General features: G+C 42.1%; 4 protein-coding genes, 1 long non-coding RNA gene, 1 other non-coding gene and 2 pseudogenes across 6 annotated transcripts; 3 read left to right on the forward strand and 5 right to left on the reverse strand.

The window, feature by feature from the left end:
* Nucleotides 1-1170: 1170 nt before the first annotated feature.
* LOC112412589 (histone H4) lies at nucleotides 1171-1485 on the reverse strand. The gene has a single exon (XM_024764330.1). The coding sequence runs from the start codon at nucleotides 1480-1482 to the stop codon at nucleotides 1171-1173; it is 312 nt and encodes a 103-aa protein (XP_024620098.1). The 5' UTR covers nucleotides 1483-1485.
* A 1822-nt stretch (nucleotides 1486-3307) lies between these two features.
* Nucleotides 3308-3688, reverse strand: LOC112412585 (histone H2B type 1-L-like). Its single transcript, XM_024764327.1, has one exon. The coding sequence runs from the start codon at nucleotides 3686-3688 to the stop codon at nucleotides 3308-3310; it is 381 nt and encodes a 126-aa protein (XP_024620095.1).
* Nucleotides 3689-4000: 312 nt separating this feature from the next.
* LOC112412582 (histone H2A type 1-H) lies at nucleotides 4001-4388 on the forward strand. Its single transcript, XM_024764324.1, has one exon. The coding sequence runs from the start codon at nucleotides 4002-4004 to the stop codon at nucleotides 4386-4388; it is 387 nt and encodes a 128-aa protein (XP_024620092.1). The 5' UTR covers nucleotide 4001.
* A 3709-nt stretch (nucleotides 4389-8097) lies between these two features.
* On the reverse strand, nucleotides 8098-8795 carry LOC112412588 (histone H2A type 1). The gene is made up of 2 exons (XM_024764329.1): nucleotides 8774-8795; nucleotides 8098-8492 (listed from the first exon to the last, which is right to left on the reverse strand). Exon 2 carries the CDS (start codon nucleotides 8488-8490, stop codon nucleotides 8098-8100), a length of 393 nt encoding a protein of 130 aa, XP_024620097.1. The 5' UTR covers nucleotides 8491-8492; nucleotides 8774-8795.
* LOC112412607 (histone H2B type 1-L-like) lies at nucleotides 8683-9183 on the forward strand (annotated as a pseudogene).
* A 701-nt stretch (nucleotides 9184-9884) lies between these two features.
* On the reverse strand, nucleotides 9885-10191 carry LOC112412586 (histone H4-like; annotated as a pseudogene).
* A 4909-nt stretch (nucleotides 10192-15100) lies between these two features.
* Nucleotides 15101-15172, forward strand: TRNAQ-UUG (transfer RNA glutamine (anticodon UUG)). The gene has a single exon. It is a non-coding gene; the product is annotated as a tRNA-Gln (tRNA).
* Nucleotides 15173-19062: 3890 nt separating this feature from the next.
* LOC112412591 (uncharacterized) lies at nucleotides 19063-25702 on the reverse strand. Its single transcript, XR_003005833.1, has 3 exons — nucleotides 25284-25702; nucleotides 23771-23871; nucleotides 19063-21270 (listed from the first exon to the last, which is right to left on the reverse strand). It is a non-coding gene; the product is annotated as an uncharacterized LOC112412591 (long non-coding RNA).
* Nucleotides 25703-27541: the final 1839 nt, after the last annotated feature.

Below are 27541 nucleotides of genomic sequence, written 5' to 3' on the forward strand. Positions count from 1 at the left end.
CGTCTGCTTCTAAGGATTATGCTTAAACGTTTCACCATCTTGCATCCCTTTGGTAGTAAAGTCACAAAACAGGACATTTACATCTCCTAAAATATTTATTTTTATCTTTTACATCCTAAACAGAGAGATTATTTTTTATGTCCACAATATATGTGGGTCTGCTTAGCGGTGCCAAGTCGGACGATTTTTCATAAGTAGAAAACAAGTACATTTTTCATTAACATGCTTACATTAATGACAAAAAAATTAAGAAAAATGTCTAAAGAAAACATATGTGCTCTCCATACGTGGACCAGGAATTTTGTACTTTTGCTTTATCTGAATCCATTACTATAACTGTCCCTCCCCAGTTCTTGTCACCAGTGACATTCACCACTTCACCAAATACATAAATTAAGACTTAATGAGCGCTAATTATGAGCCTCGCCTTTTAAAATCAACCAAAAAACCCTTTACTCACTTGACTATGAGTGGACTAATTTAAGTTTAAAATGTTCTCCCTATCCTTTGTGGTAAATTAAGTGATCCAGACCAGTAATAGGCTACTGACTATCCCTCCAGGCACATAGAACATGCCCGCGAGCTTGATTTGACAAGATAGTTATTACCTTTAGAGAGGCAGAGATGTCACTAACTAACCTTAAAGATGAATTCTTTTTCTATAAAACACTTTCCCACTTTGGGACCTGAATACACTTTTTCCAAGTAACACTGCCAGACTCCAGATTGTGTGACTTCTTGCCAGTGGTACAGTGTATTAACTGATACAAAGTTACTCCACTTTTAATAGGTGGTTCAACTATAAAAATTACTTTGTAAAAGAAAAAGTTACGTAGTAGCTAACGTAGGCATCTGCAAGGACTTTCCCCACTACGTCCTTTAGCAAATTACACAACTAAAGATTCCATACCAACTCAGCGTGAATATATCCTTAGGTAAAGAATTGACTGGATAGCGATCCTAACGACCCCTGCTGTACCTAGGCGGGATTGGGAACACACGCGTTCCAGAATAAGCACAAAACAACTTCGCTGGCTAAAGTACAATAATTACTCTTTTTAACATCTCCAAGCAATGAAAAAATTAGAGAATCACAGCTCCTTACAAGCGAAAAGTAGGAAGCCCTGAAAAGGGCCTTTTGTTAACAGAACAGACGCAAAACTGAACATTCTAGCCGCCAAAGCCATAAAGGGTGCGTCCCTGGCGCTTGAGCGCGTAGACCACGTCCATGGCGGTGACGGTCTTGCGCTTGGCGTGCTCGGTGTAAGTCACAGCGTCCCGAATCACGTTCTCCAAAAACACCTTCAGCACCCCGCGAGTCTCCTCGTAGATGAGGCCAGAGATGCGCTTGACACCACCACGCCTAGCCAAACGCCGAATAGCGGGCTTAGTGATGCCCTGAATATTATCGCGCAGCACCTTGCGGTGGCGCTTGGCGCCCCCCTTTCCGAGACCCTTCCCGCCCTTCCCACGACCCGACATAACGAGCACTTACTGAAGCTCAACAAATCTTTTCTTCCACGGCTCGCGGATGCAAGCTTTTATACGTCCGGTAGCGGACCGAACTGAGAACCTGAAGGCGGGAAGTCCCTCCCTAAGCGGGGGAGGGGAATTTGACCAAAAAAAAAAAAAAGAAAAAGAGGCCTTCTCTGTTCCTTTGTACTGTTTCGCGCTGTGGTAACTTATTTTGTTACCATGTTTTAAGGCTTTAACAATTGCATTTGAATGCGCACGCAAAACATTAGTGTTGTGGATAAGGGCAAAACTCGTTATCTCACCATACAGAGATCACTGCTGGTAGCTAATTTGGTATTTTGTTGAATAGATAAAAGCACATATTCTTTCAAAGAAAATGTATGCAATGCTGCATATGCCCTTTTAAAACCTCTTTACACTGGTGTATTTAACTCAATTTCCCTTGAGTTTTTAATAACAAGTTATTAATGTCTGCTTATTATTCCTTCCCATTAATTCTCCATAGCACAGTTTTAAACAATTCCCTAGCAATTCCTTAATCAGCCAGATTTTTAAAATAATTCTTTTCTCCACCAATGAAATGCCTTTAACATCATACTTGGAGCTATTACTAAAATTCTATTCTGTTCTATATACTATGGTTTCCCAAATCTATTTGTTACATTCAGAATTAATTTGGGGATAGATGATTTTTTTTTTTTTTGTCTGGTTGATCAAGTGGTCAGCAAGCAAGATTTATGGGTTTATTTGCCAGTGATAAAGTACCCTCTTTAATTTCTGTAATGTACTGGGGACACTAGTTCTTCCTATTGTGTTTCCATTAAAATGTTTTAAACATTGTAACTTGTTTCAAGAAAAAAAACGCCTTTGGGTTTTTCAGAGGCACCAGGCTTTCCTACCAACATAGGAAATGTATAATTTCAAAGAGAACTGAAGAGGTGAAGGAAAAAATTTTAAATTTCCAACTCTTTTCTCTTACAAGAGAAAGGACTCAGGTTTATTTTTCAAACTGCTCTTGTTTACTCCATGACTAAAAGCCATCTAATTCCTTTAGCAATGCTTATCATTTTACAGTTACGTATGGGAGGTGGTGGAGCAAGGTGGGGTACATTGAAAGGAGAGGGAACTAGGTGAGAAACTAGAAAATGAAACAATCTACATTATGCTGTCTCGTAACTCTTAAGTCATCAAGTCCTGTCAGCACTCGATCTTAAAATTACCCCAGCTTCCAACTATTAAGGTTGAGATTTTAATAATGCATAAGGTTGTGGGCCCGTTGCAGCCTAGGGAGGAAGCACTCAGACACACTGGCTGCGAATTCGGCCTCCTTGTCAACTAATACCTTCGACTTCTGAATCCTCCAAGAGTAAGTAATTCCTTACTTCAATTTCATAGGCAGTAAGTAGCTAAGTAGCTTATTGGATAGGACCCAGAAACTAGGTAGCTTATCGGGATAGGATCCAGAGATAAGATTAAAGAAAACCCCAGGAGTTATTGCGATGCTCTGGCTACTTGCAGTGCAATGAGTTATCTTCAAATACTTCTGCAAACTGATGGATACATGCATTATTAGTTCTTCACTAAGTACACGAAATCTACTTATAATAGTGAAAGGTAACTGTAACGAACATGCAAAAATGCACGAGAATCAAGGCTTCCCAAAAAACGTACAAACTTTTAATCTAAAGCTGTACTTACACGTTCAAGAGAACATGAAACATTTCAAAACAGACCTAACAACGGACAAGCTCTTTTTCGGAAACTGTAGGTGGCTCTGAAAAGAGCCATTGGGTGTGAGAAAGTCTGATCAATCGCTCTGCAATCAGTTAACTCACTTAGAGCTGGTGTACTTGGTGACAGCCTTGGTGCCCTCGGACACGGCGTGCTTCGCCAGCTCGCCGGGCAGCAGCAAGCGCACGGCCGTCTGGATCTCCCTGGAGGTGATGGTCGAGCGCTTGTTGTAATGCGCCAAGCGCGACGCCTCGCCCGCGATGCGCTCGAAAATGTCGTTAACGAATGAATTCATGATGCCCATGGCTTTAGACGAAATACCGGTGTCCGGGTGGACCTGCTTCAGCACCTTGTACACGTACACCGAGTAGCTTTCCTTGCGGCTGCGCTTGCGCTTCTTACCATCTTTTTTCTGGGCCTTGGTCACCGCCTTCTTGGAACCCTTCTTTGGGGCAGGAGTGGACTTGGCAAACTCAGGCATGGCGAAGAACTGCGATACAAGGGATAAACGAAAGATCAGGACGCCAACAGGTACCTCTTTAACACCAAGGCTTTATACAAATGAGCTGCAGTAAAGGTTTCTAGTGATTGGTGATTCTCCTCCAGTGACGTCATAGCTCAGTTTTGCCCAATTAAGGTAAGCATCCTGCATAGTCGCGTTTCCATTGGTCTAAGTGAAAGTAAAATATTAGCTAATCGTATAGCTTCCTTTTCGCGCCCAGCAGGGGCTATAAAAGGTGCGTTTTAAAGTTTTTGCGTCAGTTATCTTTGGGAGCGTCGGTTAGTGCTGAGTTATGTCCGGGCGAGGCAAACAAGGCGGCAAGGCTCGCGCCAAAGCTAAGACTCGCTCTTCGCGGGCCGGGCTCCAGTTTCCCGTGGGCCGAGTGCACCGCCTGCTCCGTAAGGGCAACTACGCCGAGCGGGTCGGGGCCGGCGCGCCGGTGTACCTTGCGGCCGTGCTGGAGTACCTGACGGCCGAGATCCTGGAGCTGGCGGGCAACGCAGCCCGTGATAACAAGAAGACGCGCATCATCCCGCGCCACCTGCAGCTGGCCATCCGCAACGACGAGGAGCTCAACAAGCTGCTGGGCAAAGTCACCATCGCGCAGGGCGGTGTCCTGCCCAACATCCAGGCCGTGCTGCTGCCCAAGAAGACCGAGAGCCACCACAAGGCCAAGTAGGGGCCAAGCTTCGAAGCAACAAAAGGCTCTTTTCAGAGCCACTTCCATCGTCATAAAAAAGGTGACACGACTTCGTACGTTTTTAATTTGTTCTGTGAAGTACAGTACTGATACTCTCTAGTTAGGCTTCAGTCCCAGGATATCCACATTTTTCCTGTTCCATATTTCACAGTTGCTATTTAGAAGTCAACAAAATTGACATTTGTGTTAGACTAATTTCAAAGTCAGTGAAGCTACAAGGTTATTGACTCATATCTATCTAGATCCACGTGTGGGAGTTAGGCAAGTGACATAAGTGAGATTTTATGAAGCCAAAGCATCTGTTGGAGGGGCCCTGAGGTGGTTTTTTGTGAATGATACACGAACTCATTTGGGGTGTCAGAAAGATAGTAAATCCTGCATCTTAAAATTTGCTTTTAAAGAGTTGTTTTAAAACACTTACGATACGCAGGCTTATTTTACGATATTAGGCTTATTTTCAACAAATACCACACACTTGGATACCAGGCATTAAGGATACAATGTTAATGAGACGCTGCCGGTCCTAAAGAAAATCTAATGGGAAGAAACAAAAGTAAGTAAAGAACAATGTAGCAAGGTAAGTAACCTCAGAATATAAGGGGAGCATAGAGGAATAAGATCTGTGAGAGGTAACACTTGGTCTGAGGATTAAAGGAAGTCGGGAAATAGAGGAAAGTGTACGGATTCCAGCAGAAAATGAGCGTCACCAAATTCATGGCTTGTGTATGCAGGCAAATGACAAAAAGTTCGATACTGGCAAATAAGGCAGAGTGGTCACAAGAGGAAGAGCCAGAGGGATTTCTAGGCCAGTCCTTTGGTTTCAATGCTTTATATATACTAATGACTTCCAAATCTTATGTCCATCCCAGACTTATCTCAAGTTCAGACATACATATACATCTACTTTCTGATATTCTTGTAGATCTCCGGGGAATTCAAAATGTATATCCCAGACTGAACATCATCACTACTTTCCCAGTGAATCTTATCTTAGTACTTGGCATCACCATCTACCCATTAGCATGATCCAAAATGGTCTGGTGTCTTGAGTATTCATTTTTGTGAGCCATTACTATAGCAAAAATCCAAGTTCCTTGTATGGAATGATGAAATTATGTTGAAATTCCAGAAAAGCTTAGGTAGAAGGATAACACTACCGGAGTTCAGCACATAGTTTAGAGACATGGAATATTTGTATCCACATAATTAGAAATGTACACATAACTAGGACTGCTCATTTCCCCTGAATAAATCTTCAAATAATAAGGACTGAAAGATTACTTGGGGAAGCAATATACTGACTGCATATATTCAGGGGAGGGTGCCCTACCCAGCCAGCAGAAAGGGCCATCTCTGTTGTGGGCCCCTCTTGACTTAATATCTCAGTTCCCCAAGCCAGAAGGCCCTGTTTACACACTCAAGAATACCAATCTGATTAGAAATTGGCCTTAGATGTGCCCGGGGCGGGGGTGGGGGACGACTGCTTTCCATCAAATCTTTTTTCCCATAGGAAGGCTGATTCCTGGGAGGGGACACTCAATTATTTTTTGCTTAAGGTGTTAATCCAAGTAGAAAGCAGTAGATCATTTTAACTTGGTAAAATATTAGCATCACCCTAAATCCCATGTGGAAATCATAGGTCCTACATTTCACAAGCCCCCTCAGAAAAAGAACGGGCATGATTACATCTGATAGTCTAATCGTAGCAGTAGTGTTTTCTAACTAAAAGAGAAATTAGGAATGTAAGAAAGATCTAACCACTTGTTTTACTAAATTGGGAGATGGAAATAACACATACAACTGGTACTTAGAAAATCACAATGTATAAAGTTCACCTGTCTCCCACAAGCAAAGCTAGTAGCAGTAATTAGCAGGGAAACAGTCCTTTTTCAGTGTGCATGTAGGCGGCTCTGAAAAGAGCCTTTTGGGGTGGATGGGAGACCTTCAGGCTCACGCCCTCTCTCCGCGGATGCGACGGGCGAGCTGGATGTCCTTGGGCGAGCCATGACTAGATGGTTCAGCTAACATAAAGGCGCCCCCTAGCCACCTATTTATAGCGAGAGTCACAAGCTGATTGGACAAAAGGAGACCAGGACTATCCAACCGGTAACCGGACTGGTTAGGACTCGAAAATTTTATTTGTTGTTCCCCCAATCCTCCGACAGTGTCAGTTATCTGTGACCTCAATTTTTTTCATTTTTCCTGTAAAGTTGTTTGTTCTGTAACAGCAATTTCCAGTAGAAATAAATACAAGCTACATAAGAAACAGAAACTTTTCTAGCAACATTAGAACAAAATAAAAACAAGAAATTATTTTTAGTAGTATTCTGTTTAACCCCATATATCTAAAATATTCATTTCAACATGTAATCAATATAATTGTTAGATATTTCACATTAATTTTTTTTATTTTGCAGTTTGAAATCCAGTGTGTATATTACATGTCTACTGCTTTGTTCAAACGAGCCACATATCCAGTGATCAGTGGCCACAATTGGTTAATAGCAGCGCTGTACCATCACCCCTCAGCTTTCCTTCAAACACGAATTTTAAGAACTTAAAAATTTTTTTCAGTAAGTACAATCTGATTTGCATGTGCGGAATTAAAGGGTTAATAACTTCATAGGGAAACCCATCCTTACATGAACTTCTTTTCATTGTTAGTTAATATAAAACAATTCCATTGCAGCACAATTTATTTTTCTATTTTACGAATGTAATTCCTTTGTTTTTAAAGAATCTAATTCCCCACCAGTAACCTATGTTTACCGCAAGCTACACACCCCTTGGGTTTGCAGCTACATCCAATAGTTCCTTAGCAACTGGCAGAACCTTAGGAGAGCCTCCTTGCCTGGCATCTGATACATCTGATCCTCCCCCTCCCCCCAGGGCCTAGAAATTACCAAGGCAAGCTTTTTTTTTTTTAAGGAAAAAACTATCTAATCCCATCAGTACAGGGTCTTTTAACAATAAAAAGACTAAGAAAACGGCATTTTAAACTAGAACTTAGCATTTTTATCCTGAAACGAATGATCATCGACTTATATAGACATGTTTGTATGGATGGGTGCAAGGGAGCTTGGAAAATACCTGAGAACCCAATAATAAACAATAATTGTCAGGCACCTCAGCTAACTTTTCCAATAAGAAGCCTGAGTATTTAAATATTCCTTAATCAGCAATGTAAAAGGTAATGTACACTGATGTGAAATTAGGTCTTTCTCAGATATCTTACGGCTCCAAAAATGGCCTTTGACCTAAGATACAGGTTTGGTTTGATCCCTGAACATTCAGGATGTCTAGAACCCAGAAAACAAAAATGTCTTAAAACTGCCACAAAAAGGCACATTGACCTTCCACCAGAAGTTTGTGCTTTCCAGAGGTTCATGATGGGTAGAGGTGAAGGTGACAATACTTAAGAATGACTCACTCCACATAACCTCTCAAATCTGCCAATGGTGATGAATCAAAGTTTATAGGTTATTTCACACACTTTAACATGGAGTGGAAATCACTTCCTAACAAGTTTTGAGGTTGGTATGATTCACCTATAATGGCCCTAAGTATTATCTAGAGTATAAGCTTTATAAACCTAGTGCTCAGTTCTTCCCAGAAAACTGTAGGTGGCTCTGAAAAGAGCCTTTGGTTTGATTGAGAAACTTGAGCTGCATTAAACTAATCCACACTTCTATTTGCCTTTAGCCTTGTGGTGGCTCTCAGTCTTCTTGGGCAGCAGCACGGCCTGGATGTTGGGCAGGACGCCGCCCTGAGCGATGGTGACTTTGCCCAGCAGCTTGTTGAGCTCCTCGTCGTTGCGGATGGCCAGCTGCAGGTGGCGCGGGATGATGCGCGTCTTCTTGTTGTCACGGGCTGCGTTGCCCGCCAGCTCCAGGATCTCGGCCGTCAGGTACTCCAGCACGGCCGCAAGGTACACCGGCGCGCCGGCCCCGACCCGCTCGGCGTAGTTGCCCTTACGGAGCAGGCGGTGCACTCGGCCCACGGGAAACTGGAGCCCGGCCCGCGAGGAGCGAGTCTTAGCTTTGGCGCGAGCCTTGCCGCCTTGTTTGCCTCGCCCGGACATAACTCAGCACTAACCGACGCTCCCAAAGATAACTGACGCAAAAACTTTAAAACGCACCTTTTATAGCCCCTGCTGGGCGCGAAAAGGAAGCTATACGATTGGCTAACATTTTACTTTCATATAGGCCAATGGAAACGCCACTATGCAGGATGCCTACCTTGACTGGGCAAAAAAAAAAAAAAAAATTGAGCTATGACGTCACTGGAGAAAAATCACCAATCACCAGCCACCTCTATCCCACCTCATTTGCATAAACCCTTGTTGTTAAAGAAGCGCCTTTTACTTTCCTGGTCCTTTGTTTCATTTCGATAGCAGTACTTCAGCATGCCTTAGCCTGCGGAAGTCCACTCCTGCCCCGAAGAAGGGCTCCAAGAAGGCGGTGACTAAGGCACAGAAGGATGGCAAGAAGCGCAAACGCAGCCGCAAGGACAGCTACTCCGTGTACGTGTACAAGGTGCTGAAGCAGGTCCATCCGGACAATGGCATCTCGTCCAAGGACATGGGCATCATGAATTCGTTCGTTAACGACATCTTCGAGCGCATCGCGGGCGAGGCGTCGCGCCTGGCGCATTGCGCTCGACCATTACATCCAGGGAGATCCAGACGGCCGTTCGCCTGCTGCCTGGAGAGCTGGCCAAGCACGCAGTGTCTGAGGGCACCAAGGCTGTCACCAAGTATACCAGCTCCAAGTAAATGTGTTTATAGGCGTTACCAAACCCAAAGGCTCTTTTCAGAGCTACTTAACACTTCTCAAGAAAGAGCTGGGGCGCCTTGTCTGTCATTTCCGTGCGGGGGGTGGGGGAAGGTGGCGGGGAGAGAGAAGGAGGAGGTGTCTTTGCTGGATTTGGGTAAAATTTGAAGAGGTGACGTTTAACCCAAATTTGGTGTTAATCTGAAAAATGTTCAGACAAGGAAGTGCATTTTGGCGAGCACTTCTGGTGTCAACACTATGTTCTTTGATTCATCTAGCCCGTCTCCCCAGGTTTTGACTGGACAGACAATACCTGAAAACCTCGAGAACAACGACAACGCCAGGGAAATCCAGGAGGTCACTGGACTGGTTCCCTTTAGATACTAGTTTAATTTCACAGTTAGGAAGCCCCAGGTTAAAATGTTTGCAGTTTAGCACATTCTATAAGTGCGCCTGGGAGCCTGTAAGCATTGTGAATGGAAGCCATTTTTACGTGTACAGGAACTCCAGACCCATTCACTGCATAGCCCTTTTTCTCGTATCACTTTGCAGCAGACCACGATGACGTACACTAGTGCAGGAACTAAGGAACAAGACTTCAGCTACAATACGTGATCTGAACAGATAACCCCTTAAAAGAAAAGATAGGTACCCCTGAAAAGAGCTTTTACAATTGAAAACAGCAATACAAGATACAATGCAATCAGCCGCCAAAGCCATAGTGGGTGTGTCCCTGGAGCTTGAGAGAACAAAGTGTACAGCGGTGACCGTCTTGCGCTTGGCACGCTGGGTGTAGGTTATGGCGTCATGGTCACATTTCATAGTAAGACCTTCAGCACCCCGCGGGTCTCTGTAGACGAGACCGGAGATGCACTTGACTCCACCGCGGCAGGCCAGGCGCCGGATGGCGGGCCTGGTGATACCCTGGATGTTGGCACACAGGACCTTACCGTGGCTCTTAGCAGCACCATTAACCCTAGCCCCTCCCCGCCTTGCCGTGGCCTTGCCATGTTGAAAGTACAGATAAACCGAAACTCTAAAGACAACCGTGGAAAAAAGGTGTACTCAAGGCGGGGGGGGGGGGGGGGGCAGCCGTTTATTTGAATTCTTCGGACCAAATTAAAAACTAGAGAAACTCGAGAGGGAAAGACTCACATTTCTCGTTCCGCCCCCTTCCTTGTTCTAAACAAAGGCGGAACTCCCGAAGTAGCTGAGTTCATCTTGGATAAGGTGAGGCCTAAGGTGCGGTGCCCTTGGAGGGAAGAAAAGGTGCTGTGGACTCAGAGATGTATTTTAGGCACGAAAAAGAGATTAACCAGAGAATGCGGAATGTGCTGGATGGCCTAGGGGCAGGGATGGATGGAGGCTCTTTTTAATTGTGCCCGTTTTAAGCACTTTGAATTTTGAATCATATGTACACATTGCCCATAAATAAACAAACACAGGTAAGATAATAAATGTTTCAGTAGAGATGTGCACGGAAAGCCCAAGGAGCACAGAATAAATAATATTACCAATAAAGGAGGGTGGTGTACAAAACAGCATTCTGGGTACTTGAAGTAAGAAAGTGGATATCACATTCAAGGCATTGGAAATGGTTAGTGGGACTAAAGTCTACAGGACTGGGCTTCTCAAAACGATGACAGGATTTCAGTATAAAACCATTAGGTATAAACCATGAAATAAGATTCTGAAGTATTCACGATTCAAGATGCCAATTTAGTGTTGTGTGGTTATTTAAATGAAGCAGACTCTCACGTTACTTGTTAAATTAATCTAGCAGTCATAGGAGTTTCTTTGTTCCCCTGAGCATGAAGGAGAAAAAGAAAGTACCATTGGTCCGTTTTGGAACTAGTAGTCCTCTTTTTAACCACCTAAAAAGAGATGTCAAATACAACATTGTTACCTTTGCAGCCAGCCAGGGGATCAGAATTGCAAACTGCATAGATCTATATCTAAGGAATATGCAACAATGTCTAATGTTTGGACTTCCTAGGAGATCTCTTACAAATCAAATGAGACTCCCACATTTTTATTAACTGAGAACAGACAACTCGGTGGTAGTTTTGAATACCGGCAGAGAATTCCATATTGGACAGGAGAAAGAGAATCTGACAACTCTTTAGATCAAATTCTTTTGACTACTTTTATGAAGGAGGATTGGAACTGTAATTTCAGGGTAGAGGAACATCTTACTTTTTTGAGAATCATTAATTATAGACTTTCATTTTTAAGGTTAGGTTCTTAAATTTAAGTAGTTAATATTATAAGAAAAAGCAGGCCTGAGTTCATATTTTACATGAAAAACAGAAAAAAGACTGCAGAGGATTTTATCCTTCAAAAGGGCTTTATCTTCCACCATCCAGGAAGTCCTCTCTACTGTACAGATTGGCTTATTGTCAATAATGAGGGTATTCTTTGTTTTTTGTTATTTTCATATGTTTAGTAGGTACATTCCTCACCTTGTTCATGCAGGTTTTTTAATAAATTTGTTTTCTATAACCTCATATTCTTCTATGAGAACCTACTATATTTAGTCTGTCTCAGCAGGTTTATAAGATTGTTTTTTTCATATGTTTAGTAGGTACATTCCTCACCTTCGTTCATGCAGGTTTTTTAATAAATTTGTTTTCTATAACCTCATATTCTTCTATGAGAACCTACTATATTTAGTCTGTCTCAGCAGGTTTATAAGACAAAAGTTGTAACAGAGATGCGAGAATCCATAGAGCGTAAGGAGGGCCTGCTTCCCTTTCCAGTGTTTCTATGAGCCTTAGTTGTTATAAACTGGAAGTAACAATGGAATCCTTCAAGCTGGGACTTTATTAGGATTCTTACATCTGAGGAATATATTCACGATAACAAAACTCACAAGAGATGCTCATCAAACTAGAATTCACTATATTAGTTGTAATGAGAAGTATGCCTGGCCTTACTGACCAATTTATTGGTGACAAATTGCTTTAGTAAGTCAAGAAAGTAAATGAAGTAACCTGATTCCTAAGGAATATTTTCATAAATCTTTAACAGTACTATAACTTCTCTCTCTTTATCCTTGGTATAATTGTATCTTAAACAGTCACACTTGCAATCTAGCATGAATTAATTGTCTCCCTGGAGGATTTTGAGGTAGAGGACACCAACAATCCTCACACCTCACCTTTCCTTTGCTCGGATTCTAGCATTCCATCTCAACTCCCGTGCACATATCTGTCATTAAATTGTTGGAATTTCACTTTTATATCATTTTACATTTGCATGATTTCTTAATATCTGAGAAACATTAGAGATTTGGAAGTGCTTTCAAAGAACCTCATCCATCTATTCCTGCTCCTGTTATGACCAGGTTCTATTTCTGTACCCTTTCTTCAACTTCTGGGAAAGAACCCCACGTAAGGTTTATAAAACTGAATTCCCAGATGAGAGCCCCCAAAGATGCACTTACATATGGGAGAGGTTAGCACCCTTCAGGCTCTCAAATGTGTTGATTTAGAACCTCAATATCTGTGTGTACAAAAAAAGACTACAGACTTAGAATTTTAAAACAAAACTTTGTCATTTGTAAAACTGTGCTGCAGGAAGAAAGGGAAAGGGGTGAGAAGGAGACCAGCAAGCTTAACTAAGCAGAGGTCCAACCAACCTCTCACTTAGTGGCCCCCAGGTTTTCCTCTCCCTCTCCATGCAATGAAGGTAGGAGTTAGAACTCTTAGATACCAAGACCATGGTTCCTTGGCAAAACAAAACAAAATACCAGAAAATGGATGACCTGAGGTCACCGAGGGGTGACTTCACTACCACAAAGAGGCAAATGCCATTCTGGTCACTGTGCAGATCACAGACAAGTCAGTGAAACTCGTACCAGTTTCCTTATCCGCAAAACAGGGGTAGAAAGCCAGCCCGGTTTCATCAAAAAGTTGTTTGGATCGAATAAAACAATATATGTATCAGGGAAATAATTAAGCATCATACAATAAGGGAAGAAGAATTATATAGAAAGTATTGCCAATTCCAGTTATAAATCAGGCATATCATTGTAGAGCCAATGATTTTATGTGACCCAATCAGCCAGCAAAAGGGAAATTAATTTATTTCATCATCAAGTATTTGTTAAGCACCTATGATTATGTGAAAAGCACTATGCTAGTATGGAGGATACACAGTGAAAAAAAGCCTGTGAAAGTTTCTTGGGAAAAAAAAACCTGTGAAAGGGAAAAAAAAAAGCCTGTGAAAGTTCCTGCTCATGTGACACTTTGAGGGAAGGGGTAAGCTAGGCAATAAAAAAATAAATTAATAAAATTTTTAATATATCAGCTCCTTAGTAAGTGATTTGGATAAAAATAAAGCAGGAAAGGGGATAGGAAGTTGGGGATCTCAATTTTAAGTAGGGTATGCAGACAAGGCGTTGTGGAGGAGTCACTGGCATAAAGTGCTGAGTCACTACCTGGGGAAATCTGTTCCAGGCAAAAGGAACAAGTAACCAAGTCAGGTACTTAGTGTGTTCTGGGAACTGCAAGAGGCCGTTGTGGCTGGGGAAAGGGAGCTATGGGGTGAGCAGTTTTGAGCTTCTCGTGTCTTTTTCTCTTAGTCCAACTTAATTTCTGCACAGAGCCTTGGCAGCCTGCATGTTTTCTAAATAGCTGCTGAAAAAAATGCCCTGCAAAGCAAGACGAGATGGCGCCACCTCTGCAAGGCTCTAGATCCAGGAAAGCAAACAGTATTATTGCAAAACCATCCCGAAAGAGGTGAATTCCAACAAACGAGTCTTGTTCTCAGCCATACCCCAGCACCAAGTGCAGAGCCTGGAATGTACACTCAATGAATGACACCCCAACAAATGTTTTTTTTACAGCTTAATATAATAACCGTACATAGCACTTAGATGGTGTCTTTAGGGGAGTTTTCTTATCTCTAATCATCCCACTCTCACAAAACCCCACGCAAGCCCAACAATTTTGTAAACAATCATCATTTTTGAAAACATATGACAAACTTAAATAGCCCCATAAGAAGACACTGACGTTCACTAAAGCATTACTTATAGTGGCAAAAAAATGGGGACAGTCCTACTGGGTAAAACTAAGGGAGTAGATCAGGAAAATTCCTGTTTCTAGAGTTGTTCAGGTTACTGTTACTGCATAATAAGCAGCCCAAGCTCGGTGGAACAAAACATTTTATTATGTTCATGGATTCTGTGATCAGGAATTAGGGCAGAGAACAGCAGGAATGGCTGTCTGCTCCGAGATGTCTGGGGCCCCAGGTGGAGGGTCACTGACTTGTGATTCTTGGGACAGCCGCTGAGGGCTGGAATCGTCTGGAAGCATCTTCACCCACATGTCTGGCAACTGACACTGGCTGTGGGCTGGGACTGTCTGCCAGAGCACTTTTATGTGGTCTGGCTTCGTAACTGTGTGGTGGCCCAGAATGTTCAGACTTCTCATATATTCCAAAAGTGAGTCTCCCAGGACACTTAACCAGAAGCTGTGACTTCCCATCTCAGGATAAAAGTCAAAATCCTAACCAGGTCCCACACAGCATTGCCAGTTGTATATAAGATGATTAAGTGGGAGGTACAAAGGTGGAAGCAGGGATTTCACCCTTAGAAAAGGTCCCTGAAAACCCAGATGAAAATGTCGTTTTACAAAAGTTGTGCAGTCCTAACGATAATTCTTGGGTATAGGACTGTCCTGAGCACAGCTGGACTTCCAGCATCTCTGGCCCTGTTCTGTCAACGCCAGTTGTGCCCTGAGCCATTGAGACAACCAAAACACCCACACGTTTTCAAAATGCCCCTCCAGGGGGCGGTACAGTTTTGTTGGTGGGGTGGGGGGAACACGTTGTTTAAAATTTACTAGTTGGGATCCGGTGCCTAAAAGATGGATATTTGTCACAAGAGATACCTTTCCAAAATTATTCCTCGTCGGCCCCATGGTGTAATGGTTAGCACTCTGGACTTTGAATCCAGCGATCCGAGTTCAAATCTCGGTGGGACCTTGCTGAATGTTCTCGTTTTCATTTTTATTTCTGCAATCTCGTCCCTTAAAACCAGCATTTCCCCCTGTAATCCAGCCCACCACACGTCAGTCATAATGAGCAATAGTATCCTGGTCAAGATTCGGAAATCGGAGCCCACCGGCTGCTGGAGCGAAGCTATATGCAAAACCAGCGCCGCGGGGAGCAGCCGCCAACCCTGTTACCTGTGCCCAGGTCCGGGAGCAGAGGGGCTGTCTCTCGACTGTCTCCCCTCGCTTTATTCCTAGAAAGGAATCTATGTACGCATGCAAACGGACTTTCTGTTTTTAAAAGAATGGCCACATTACCCAAAAACTGGAAAAGGAAGTCTAAACTGAGACGTGATAAATATCTGATTAGAAGCTGCTTTCCCTCGCAAGGGCTTTGCTCTTCACTGAGCTTTCTCAGAGGGTGGCATCCGAGCCCACACAGGCAGAGCACGATGGATTAGCAGTCCCGGGCCTTAACCACTTTCAGGCCACCTCGTCCCATCTTAGCTGCAAATTCCTTAGATGCTTTCTTAGACTTATGTTAGTAATACTTCTGCACTTCGATTACGTTGATCCGTGTGCTACAGTTCTTCAAACTGCAGGTAGCAACCCATGAGTGAGCAGCCCTTGTTGTCACCTTCGAGAATCCTAAGACAGGACAAGTTCTTTTCACTTTGCTCGGGCAGCTTTCCACATTTTAATGACTGCTGCCCTAACCTGCCCACATCTCCAACCTCATTTGTCACCGTTCCTGTCACACACTTACCTCCAAATTAGCTTCTAGTCACAAGCCACGATAAAATTATTTCTATTCTTCCTTTTTTTTTTCCTCTCCACATTTTCTACCAGCAAAACTTTTTTGCCCTCCCATTTCCCCTCATGTTATGAGGTCTGATTCTCTACTCATTCCTCAAATATTAACTTAGCCCTTTCAGCCCTTCTTACTGAGGACTTCATTGACTCCCTTCCTCTAGGCTTTCGTGCCCCATCTGTTTCCTCAGCACCGGAATGTCCCCTTCTCCTACTACCTCAGGTTTTAATTGCTTGTTTGATAAGCCCTCCCTCCTGCTCTAGACAGCAAGGCCTCCTAGGGGAGAGACCAGTACTGTGGCCTTGTTCACCTTTCAGTTCTCAGTCAGAGTCCCTGTTTACTGTTAGGAGTTCAAAAATACTTGCTGAGTGCAGGGAGTTCCCTGGTTCCTAGTGGTTAGGATTCCGGGCTTTCCCTGTTTGGGGAACTGAGATCCCACAAGATGCATGGCCAACAAAACAACAAACAAGTTGCTGAGTGCATAAAGTTTTCACCTAATCTGGTTTGCTCATCCCAGAACCCAGGACAGTTCATGTCCACGCTTGGTTCCAAATCTGTCTGCTCCACTTCTTCCCAGATTTCTTTTCACTCTTTTCCTTCAATGATCCCAAGTCTACAGTGACTCTAAGAACAAGTCTTTGCCCAAGACTGGAGCAGAAGCCTCCCTGAAGGTGAATGTCAACCATGACTCTATCTTAATGAGACCACAGCGGTAGCTAAAGTTAGGTGGGGGGATGTGTAATTGGAGCACTGAATTTTGCACTTTTGAATGAGAGTTTGAAAAGAAAGTCTCCTCTGACTACATTCTTGCCCTGTCTTCCTGAAGTCTGTATGTGCCTAGTTTCGGTTACCTATTGGTTGTAGGGAAGCCAGTGCCTGCCATGGGCTTAGCCTCTGGAAAGCACTAATTACACATTTGTCCTTCAGCTGAAGATTTTTGAGCGCTGCACAGAAAGCTAGGATTTAGGCTGAAGGTTTTCTTTTTCCCTTTCTGAGGGTGCAGGAAAGAGACAGACCTTAACCTCTGAACGCTGCACTTATTTGTCCCCTACTCAGAAGGGTTTCATTTGCTGCTCTCATCACAGTTTGCCTGGGGGCAAGAGTCTGGGAAAGCTGTAGGATGTGGCCCTGGAGAAGTACAGATGCTTTTCTCTGCTAGACGGGGAGCCACTGCTGCACAAGTCACAGGCACCTTCCTGCACGTGGTGCACTTTTGTTAACATATCGGGAACCGCGCAGGGTCAAGGCCATTGGGACTATTCTTCCCTGTGGCGTTGGAAAATGTAATTGAACTGGTGTATTCGTCGCTGACCGGTTATGCCGAGGGAAGAGGAATCTACCTGGCTTTCCCCGCACAGGTGTAAAAGCATCTCCTTTGTAAGGACATTTTTCTTGAATCTGCCAGGTTTCGACAGTTTAGAATCTCCAGTGGAGGATGTTTACCCTCTCTCCTGAGGGTTTCCTACCCACTCTATGCAAAAAATGAACGGTCCTTGGCCGTTCTCCACCTGTTCTAAGCTTGAGGAAAACTCCCAACCCAGCTTTCCAGAAAAGAACCAATTTAAGATTTTTCCAGTAAAAGCCACCCTGGAAAAATCCTTCTGCAAGGGAATCCTGCAAGAAGCCTGGTGTTTACAGGGATACTTATAGGGTTGTGGAGTTTTTTGTTGGTTTGTTTGGGGTATTTGGTGGGGTTTTGTTTGGGGCGGGGAGGGAGGGCTTGCGCTTTATAGTCTGTGTCCACAAGAGGGCGAGCCGTCCTCGAAGCCCGCCTCCAGCGTTATCTTCGCTTAAAATCTGAAATCCTGGAAAAATACTTGAAGCAAAACTGGACTCCCCTATACCACTAAAGAATTTGCTAGGCACTCACTCCTAAACTTGCGCAGGATATCGTCGCGCTCTGAGCCAGCGAAAAGCCAGCGCAAGGAGTTTGTGAAGATACTGGATTAGGATGCGACTCAGAACATTCACCAAGACCCATCACAGAAACTGATTTGTCTTGTGGGTTTTCACGAAGTGTGGGCGCCTATGTGTGTGCGGGAAATAGATGTGACAGGCGGGGCGGGAATTTTCTTTGTGTCCTTTTGGGAGTCTCCTCTGCTCATATTTCCCGTTGGTGAAAGGGGAGCAGGAGGGCCGTGGGGCTGGACTCGGTCCTAGGAAAACTCCCGAGCGCTTCTCCTTCCTGCTTCCCCCCCACCGCCCCCCAACGCTGAGTTGTGTTCCCGGGACTGCAGGGATCCTTCCTCCAGCCGCGTCTTCCAAGCATGCTTATTTCAGTTTTTTCTTAAACACCAATGTCTCCTCTGCTACTTTGGTAAATCTTTCCATAACGCGTCCGTAAAAGAGAAAGATTATCACCCTAGAAAAAGGCGAATTTTCGTGAAAGCAACAGGATCCAATAAAGTAGGGTGAAAGACACCAGGTCTCTGCCTCAGTTTCTTCACCTGTAAAACAGCGATAATGCCTCCCATCTCACAGGGCGATTGTGAGCCTTGGGTGAAGTAATAGTACAGAACACTTGTCACAAAACCGAGCACTCTGTGGGATGGATGCAGGCATGTGACAGGTAAGCGTCCATGACTTAATCCTAGAGGAAGAAAAGCAAAATGTGCTTATACCTTTCAGATAACCAGATAAAGGGACTTAGGGAGGAAGAACTATATCATCAAAGAATTTAGCAAACACTAAGCGAGGACAGAGCCCCATGGTGTAATGGTTAGCACTCTGGACTCTGAATCCAGCTGATCCGAGTTCAAATCTCGGTGTGGACCTGAGGTTTACCTGGTTATCCATCTCCTCTCTGCAAATTTCTGATAATTCTGCTATTTCTACGGAAGCTTTCCCATTCCAGCTCCTAGAAATTTTCATCCGCAGACACATGAGCTAACTTGGGGGAAAAAGTCCTGTCCCTTTCATTAGGTTCAAATACAATTTTACTCTTCATATACTAAATACTTCTCAAAAATACTTTGAGATACTTTTTATTGATCACGTTACTATTAAACTTGAAAACAACTCAAACTGGGCGGGGGGGGAGATTCTTAAAATACGAAGACACTCATTGGAAATAACTAAATATCATATCTCATTTTTAATATATTTTTCTGTTTCGGAGTAGTATAATAATCAGTCACAGCCTTTAAGCATAAAAAATGCAATATATGGGGATAAAATTCCATGACAGCTATAGAACAGAAATGCCTTTGAAAGAGAAAAATAACTCATGAACATTTTTCGACTGTTAAATAAAAGTATACCAAGTACATTTTTAAAGGATGCTAGGGTATATCAAATTGCTCTTAGGTTCCAATGGAAAAAAATCAATGATGGATTGGACTCTTTTAATGTTCAAATCTTACCATATACTGGCAATTACATTCTTTAGCATGATTTAAATTTATTAAGAAACATTTTAGAAGACCACTGGAAAGCAGTGTGTAAGAGCATCAAAATATTTGGCAATTCATAGACTAAGGAATTAAGATAGCATGAAGACACTGTCCTTGGTTAAAACAATGAAGTGATAGACCAAAGCAGCCCCCTCACTATCATCTCATTCTCAGACTCATTCATTTCTAATTTTCAGGTGGATTTTTTTCTTCTGTGAATTTCCCATTTGTGTACATCTGATTTAAGATAGCTTATTATGATTTTGTAGGCTTTCATCGAAGCATATTTTTATTAAGCCTTTGTTGCTCAAACTTTTCTTATGCAATAGTTTCCAAGTAAATATTTTTCTTCTGAGTTCTCTAATTATTTGCAACTACATGTTTTATTATTTTGTATTTAAGTCACTAATCTATCTGGAACTTGATTTATTACTGGCTGAGAGGTAAATGTCCATCTTTGTTTTCTCCAATAGGCAAAGTTAGTTATAGCATCACAATTTATTTTAAAATCAATTTTGCCTACCTACTGAATTGAAATATCAACTGTGTCATTTATTAATTTCTACATATCCTTGTATCCATTTTTAAATTTATCTATTTCCCTCTATGTATATACTTATGACAGTGCTAAGATCTTCTGATTAGATTTTCTTTTAATACATTTTACTGCCCATAGAGCATTCTTCCCCTAGGCTATTTGACATTTTCAGCTGCAGGGGAATAAGAAGATAAAGAGGGGGAGGTTGGAGATTTAAATAATGTTTCAGTTTGTCATTTCAAGCTCCTGGTAAAGAATTGAGAACAAATTGAGATGAGCTGACATATGAACCAGTTAGCCTGGGGTAGAGCACAGCAGAGTAGATCAAAAACAGCCATGTTACAATAGAATGTATTTTTGTGGGGTAGGGGAATGAAAATACGAGTTCAAATACAAAAGAGAAGATGTAAAATTTCAAATGTTAGAGAAAGCTTATTTTTTTAAATAGATGATAGTCCATTTAAAAAATAATCACTATGGTATTTAGATTCATTTAGAAGAGTGATGGAACACATTTTGAAATGGCACAATGTACAATGTACTGGATACCAGATTCTTTACAACTGTTTGAACTTATGTAAAATTTTTAGATGTTGATCTAAAATTGTGCAGGGGGGTACATAATTTTTCAGAGGAGCATGCTTTCAAATTTTGAAGACTACTACTTTAGAGCAGGAGTTCTTAACATGTGTAACATAGTGGCTACAAACACAGACTTAGGAGTCAGTCTTGCTGGTTGTGTGACATTGGGCAAGTGACTTAAATTCAGCTCAGTCTACTTATCTGTAAAATGGGGACAACAACAATACCCTATCTACAGAGATAAAGTTGTCAAACTTCAGCATACATCAGAATCGCCTGGAGGGTTTGTTAAAACAGACTGCTGGGCCCCACTCCCAGAGATTCTGCTTCAGGAGGTCTGGGGTCAGGCCCCCAAATCTGCATTTCTAACAAGTTTCCAGGTGATGCTAATGCTACTGGCTCAGGGACCACACTTTGAGAACCTTTGGTCTATCTCATAAAGTCATTCATTGTGAGGATTAAAAACGTTAGTACATAAACATTCTTAGAACTCCACTGGCCCACAACAGGTGCTAATACGTATTAGCCTATCAGTTAGGATTGGATTCACTGCAAAAGAAAATTCTACTCCAGTGGGTTAAACAGAAAGGAGTTAGTATATGTCATTTAGCAAGAGGTCCTGAAGTCAATCGTCCAGGGCTGGCACCACTGTTCAAGAATGTCATGAAGTTCTGAGGCTCCCTCTGTCTTCTTTGCTCAATTGTCTTTGTTCCGTGGCTTTTATCATCACAGACTTATAATAGTTGCTGTTCCTCCAGGAATCTTGTCTGAATTCCAGACAGGGAGAGAGAAGAGCAAAGGATATAGGGTAAAGAGTTGACGGAGCATGCCAGCCAAGTCACAGCCCCTCCCTTTATATTTTATTTTTTTAGAGAAGTCACTCGCATTTTAAAAATGTTTCCAGAAGTCCCCCACGAGCGACTTTCACTTGAATCTCAGTGGTCAGACCCAGCTCACATCCCACCCCAACTACAAGAGAGAAGAAAGGGAAGGATTTTGGCTTTCTAGCTACCATGGTGGAGGAAATCAAAGGAGAAAGGAGTTTAAGATAAATAATATACAGCATCTGCCTAAAGGGTATCCATGAACACACAGAAACTCATGCAAAATATCAAATGTATGTGTATTTTTTTGAGGAGTCAGTCCACAGCTTTCATTAGATATTTAAAGATCAAAAAAATATGGCTCTCAAGCCCACATTTCTTGACTCAAGCATCCAAATATTTTAACAAAAAGGATGTCTACTCCTCTGCATGCTCCATCTCAGCCATCACATGAAATCAAAAAACCTGAGAGCATGGAAGCCTCTTAATGCTCTCTCTCTTCCTTTTTTAAAAGATTCTACTGAACTTGTAAATGCCGCTTATGTTATTTAAATACCTGTTTATAAGTAGTCCTACAGGGTAGTTCTTGCGGTGTGCCTGTGTTTTAATGTGACTTCCCAAATATATCATATACTTCTTTAAAAAAGGCTTCTTCGTGTATTTTCTTCCTGTTTCATTTATATAAAGTTGCAGAACAAGGAGCATTAACTTAAGAATTAAGTTCTTCTGTCCTGAATTTCAGGCTGGCATTAATAACTGGAGATTTAGGTTCCCTGACAGAAGAAACTGGATTACTATTTAAAGAAGACAGGCAGGACTGGATTTATTTCTTTTCTAACTGTTTAAAACACTGAAGCCTGCACTTTGGGCACCTCTGCTTTAACTACCAAAACAGAGCAGCAGTTGACAAACTTATTTGGGGTTGCCTTAAAACCATGTTAAATGTTATTATGAATGGTTTCCTTAAGGAATATGGATTCCTGGTGTCAAATGACATGTGAACTCTGGTCGGATATTTATTAGGTATTATGGGTTGAGTTGTATTACCCCCAAATTCAAACATTTAGGTTCTATCCCTCAGTACCTCAGAATGTGACCCTTATTTGGAGACAGGGTCTTTAAAAAAATAAAATGAGGAAAAGGTAAAGTGAGGTCATTAGGGTGGGCCCTAATCTAATATGACTGGTGTCTTTATAAAAAGAGGAAAGATGAACACAGTGACACACACAGAGGGAAGACAATGTGAAGAGACATAGAGAAAGGATGGCCATCTACAAGCGTAGAAAGGCCTGAAACAGATCTTTCCCTCACTGCCCTTCAGAGGGAATCAACCCTGCTGACACTATGATTTTGGACTTCCAGACTCCAGAATTGTGAGACAATATATTTCTGTTGGTTAAGTCATCCAGGTGTGGTATTTTGTTACCACAGCCCTAGCAGACTAGTACAGCAAGGATTCTCTGATGTTGTACAAAAGTTTTCTCTTATTCCTCACATTCAAAGACCACTTCCTTCTTTCTCCATGCAAGGACACGATTATATAAAGGCTGAGCTGTGGCCGAAAATTTGCCCATGCTTTTCATACTTACAAACACTTTCCTAAATATATGGCCCCTCTGATGTCAGAAAGAATGTCCCAAGTTTTAGCTTAACACAGAGTGTGAGCAAAAGTGTTGTGGGCAACTTTCATTCTGTCATGTTGCTTAAAAGGAAGTTGCTTGGTCACAATATTTTCCTTCCCTTTCCTATAGGCTGTGATTTGGTTTTGCCCATGTGGACAAGGATAGTGCTCTGGAGATTGCAGAGCAGCAAGAAAAGCACAGGCCACTGGAGAACTTTTTGGAGAAGAGCTTCCAGAAATTTCTGACTTGACTTTCAGCAGGACATTCACATGATAAATAAATTTCCTATCCTACTTAAACCACTGTTACTTGTTCTTTGGGGTTCTAATCATATAAACAACCTAACAAATACATGAAAAAAAAAAAAGAGAATAAAGGGCTGTTAACTGAGGAGGTGGCTAAAGTTTATACACACTTCCCTAGATTATTTCAAAAGTCTGTTAACTGATTTTACTGCTTGGGGTCTTGTGCCTGTCCAACACATTCTCCACATTCTGACTATAAAGTAATCTTTCTAAGATATAAATCTAGTTATGCTACTTCTCATTTAAAACCACTGCCTAGAGTTGTACTGTCCAATATGGTGATCACTAGCCATATGGAGCTAATAAAATTAATAAACATTCAATAAAATAAATTCAATAGTACTAGCCACATTTCAAGCGTCCAATAGCCACAGGTAGCCAGTGACTACCATGGTGGACAACACCGATGCAGGACATTTCCACCATTATGCGAAGTTCTACTGGACAGCACTGGGCTACAAGATGCATGTCTAAGTCTCCTACATGATCTATAAAACTCTTTCTCTCCAGACTTACCTGCTGTTGCTATACACGTTACCAGAGGTCAGCAGGTTGTTTCTCAGATCTGCACTGTTTACCATCCTGCTGCCTGGGAATTCTGTCTTCACCTTGCCCATCTGGAAAACAAGAATTCATTTTTTAAGTGTTACCTTCTCTACACACATATAGTAAAAAAAAAAAAAAAGCCAGAAGAATTGAACATGATTCAAGACTTATTTCTGATCTCTTTTATCTACCATCCCTGCAAAGAACAGCAGATGAAGGAGGTTCTTCAATTAAAAATAAAAAAATCACAACAAAAAAACCCAACTTGATTAGAAAATGGAAAAATAACTTGAACATTTCACCAAGGAAGATATACAAATGGCCAATAAGCACAGGAAAAGATGCTTAACATCGCTAATCATTAGGCATATGCAAATCAAACCCACAATGATACTACCACCTCACACCCATGAGGATGGCTACTATCAAAAAACTCAGAAAATAACAAGTGTTGGCAAGGAGGAGAAGAAATTGGAATCCTTGCATACTGTTGGTGGAATTGTAAAATGGAGCAGCTGCTATGGAATACAGTATGAAGGTTTCTCAAAAAATTAAAAATAGAATTATATGATCTAGCCATTCCACTTGGGGCTACATACCCCAAAGAATTGAAAGCAGGGTCTCATAGAAATGTTTGTACACCCATGTGCAATAGCAGCATTATTCACAATCCAAAAGGTGGAAGCAATCCAAGTGCCCACCAATGAATAAATGGATATACAAAATGTGGTACATACACACAAGAGAATAATATTCAGCCTTAAAAAGAAAAGAAATTCTGACACATGCCACCACAAGGATGAAACCTGAGGGCAAATACATCCTCAACCATATCTTCAAACATCCCTGATTCTTATACTAAACAATGATCTTGCTTTTCTTTCTTTTTGTTGAAGAAATATCTGCTTAAACATAGAAAAATATTGCTGAGTGCCTCAGATTAGACAGCATAAAATGAGAACTGTCTTCTTCTACTCTGTATTATCCAAGTGTTGGACCCTGCTGATAAACTTCATTCGGAGAACCTCTACACACAAATTAAGTGCTAGTTAGGCCCCAATGCTTCGACTAGACAGTGTCAGAAGAATGGTTTCCGCCCAGAAGAGTAAAGAGTGAGATGCACTTCTTGGACCTGACAGCACCTCAGTGGTTATTATCACCCGCTGCACACTAGCACTACCTAGGAAATTTAAAAGCTCTCTAGGTGGTTCTAAAGTGAAGGCAGGCTGGCTGTGGAGACGTACTGTCTGATGACGAACACCCCCCCCCTTTACCATTACACAGCTCATATTTACTTGATTCCCAGAATCATCAAACTGCACTCAACACAGTCGCAACATTTCTGCCTTGCGGGTAACAGTTTTCCACCAAGTATTATTACCCAGAGCATGTGCACTCTCCAGCACCTGCCGCTCAGGAGCCTGAATGCCTCCCTGCATGCGTCCGCCCCTCATAACCACACCCACAAATAGTGACTCGTTACCTATTACCATCCGCTAGGCCAGGCCGCTTCCAGATGGACCGTATTGATGGCGAGTGTGCAGGCCTGTACCATCTGCTCTCCGGCCAGAGGCGTCTCTGCAGAGTCGTCGACTCCGTTCCTCTCCCAAATCCGCGGAGGAGGCTGTGTTGGGGTCCGGAGGCGAAGCGCCGGAGCTTACTTGCCTTCATCCCCCGCCCGCCCCGACACCTCCTGATTTTTGCAATCTGCTGCTTCTGAGCAAGAATGTGCGCCATGGGGGCCAACTTTAGTCCCAGACTTAGGCCTCTCGATATTTGCCCAAGTCCCACCTTTGTCAGATTGGAGGCTCCGGAGCCTAGCCCTTCTCGAGCCTCCTGGAAGAACCAGGCGGTGCTGCCTGGGCACGAGATTCAGGGTGTTTGTTCCAGAGTCCGCGGAGGTCTACTGTCCGGAACACAAAACAGCGAACTCTTACGCCCTGGGGTTGAATAAAGGATGGTTTACCTCCACTGACGTCATTTCCAGGTCCGCTCTAGGAACCTGGGAGGTTTCTGCGTCTCTGTGGTTATTTCTAGCTGTTAAAGCTTCACGTGCCTTTAACTCGGTCCTAGGCCCTGCCTTCTAAATGTGCTGGGAAGGTTTGACAGAGAAATAATTTGGGAAAAACTTCAAAAGGATATATGCAAAGATAGAATAGTACAATGAATTCGATATTCATATCTCACACCTTCAACAATGATCAACTCACGGCAATCTTATTAACATATAACCCAACCCTCATTCCTCCAGACACATTGTTTGAGGTAAATCTCAGACACGTGTCATTGGTAAATTTAACACAGCCTAGACTAAGATGAAACGAGTTAGACACTTGCCTCGGGCACAAAATTTAAGAGGCTGCCAAAAAGCTTAGCAATAGACACAAATAATATTTTAAAGCAATATTTTTAAAATGAAAATTAATGCAAAAAATCCGTAATGAGTACAGTATGTTAAATAGAAAATCAGTATTACTGATTTTTCCTTCTGCTTAGCTCCTATATGACTGACACAATACTGAAACTAAAGTATCTCTAAAAGATAAGGATGCTTTTGAAAAACATAATCACAATATCCTTATCACATCTAAAAATAATAACAAAAATAAGATCAAGTGTCGAATCATTGTTCAAATTTCACCAGTTTTATATATTTTGTAAATATATTCTATAATATATATTATAAAAATCATACATATATACAAGATATATATATCATATCTATGTGTTTTACAAACAATTCATTGGACATATATGTCTCAAGTTTTTTGAAACTATAGTTTCTCTCTTTCTCCTTTTCATGTATTTGTAGAAGAAACCTGAGATTTTGTTTCCCAGGGACTTTTAAGAATGCACACATCAGAAAACTCAAGTCACTCACTCCAGTGTAGGGGAGGGAAAATAATCTTTCCCTCTACCCTTCGAAATTCTCAGCTAGGTCCCCTGTAACAAAAGACAGATTAAGAGGAGAAAAATATACAAATGTATTTAAGTTTTTGTGATATGGGAGCCCTCATAAGGAAATGAAGACCCAAAGAAGCAGTTAAGAGTTGATGCATATATACTGAATCAGAAAAAGAGTAGTAACATTATGAAACCATGACAAGGCAAAGGGGCTTGAGCTAGGATAGTTAATTGGGTGAACTGACTAGGGAGATAAGGGTTAATTTGTAAAGATTTCCCTCAGCCTAAGCTTTCCACCCTTAATAATAGGAATGTTACTTTTCTCAGAATATAAGGAAGACATCTTTCACATGGAAATTTTATCTCCTACTTTAAAGAAAAGGAAGGAAAATTAGAGTGTTCTTCTTATAGCTGCTATTTTTCAACTGCCTTTAGCTCAAAATAATCCTTATGACAAAATGGCATATTTGGGGCCAACATACTCTTCCACCCTTCACCAGCTTCAGTCTATTTCCTAATGGCAAAGCCCACAGATCAGCAAACCTACCTCACAACAGCAGACTTTGCAGCTGGACCACCTGAAACTAGAGATTGTTCCAAGATTTATATGAGCAAGGAAAGCCAGAGTACTAGATCCTTTCCCTTACCAGCTTTCTTCAGCCACACTGGCCATCTGTCCCTACGGCATTGCAAGGTCACTTGGTTTTAGGGCCTTTGGAGTTGCTGTGCCTTCTCTTCCAGTGCTTTGCCTCAAATCATTCATGGCTGACTTTTTCCACATTCCCTTATCAGCTTGAAAGTGACCTCTGCAGAATGCCCTTCCCTGGCCACCCCATC

The sequence above is a fragment of the Neophocaena asiaeorientalis genome, unplaced genomic scaffold, assembly GCF_003031525.2.
Source record: "Neophocaena asiaeorientalis asiaeorientalis breed wild unplaced genomic scaffold, Neophocaena_asiaeorientalis_V1.1 scaffold239, whole genome shotgun sequence".
NCBI classification, from domain to species: domain Eukaryota; kingdom Metazoa; phylum Chordata; class Mammalia; order Artiodactyla; family Phocoenidae; genus Neophocaena; species Neophocaena asiaeorientalis.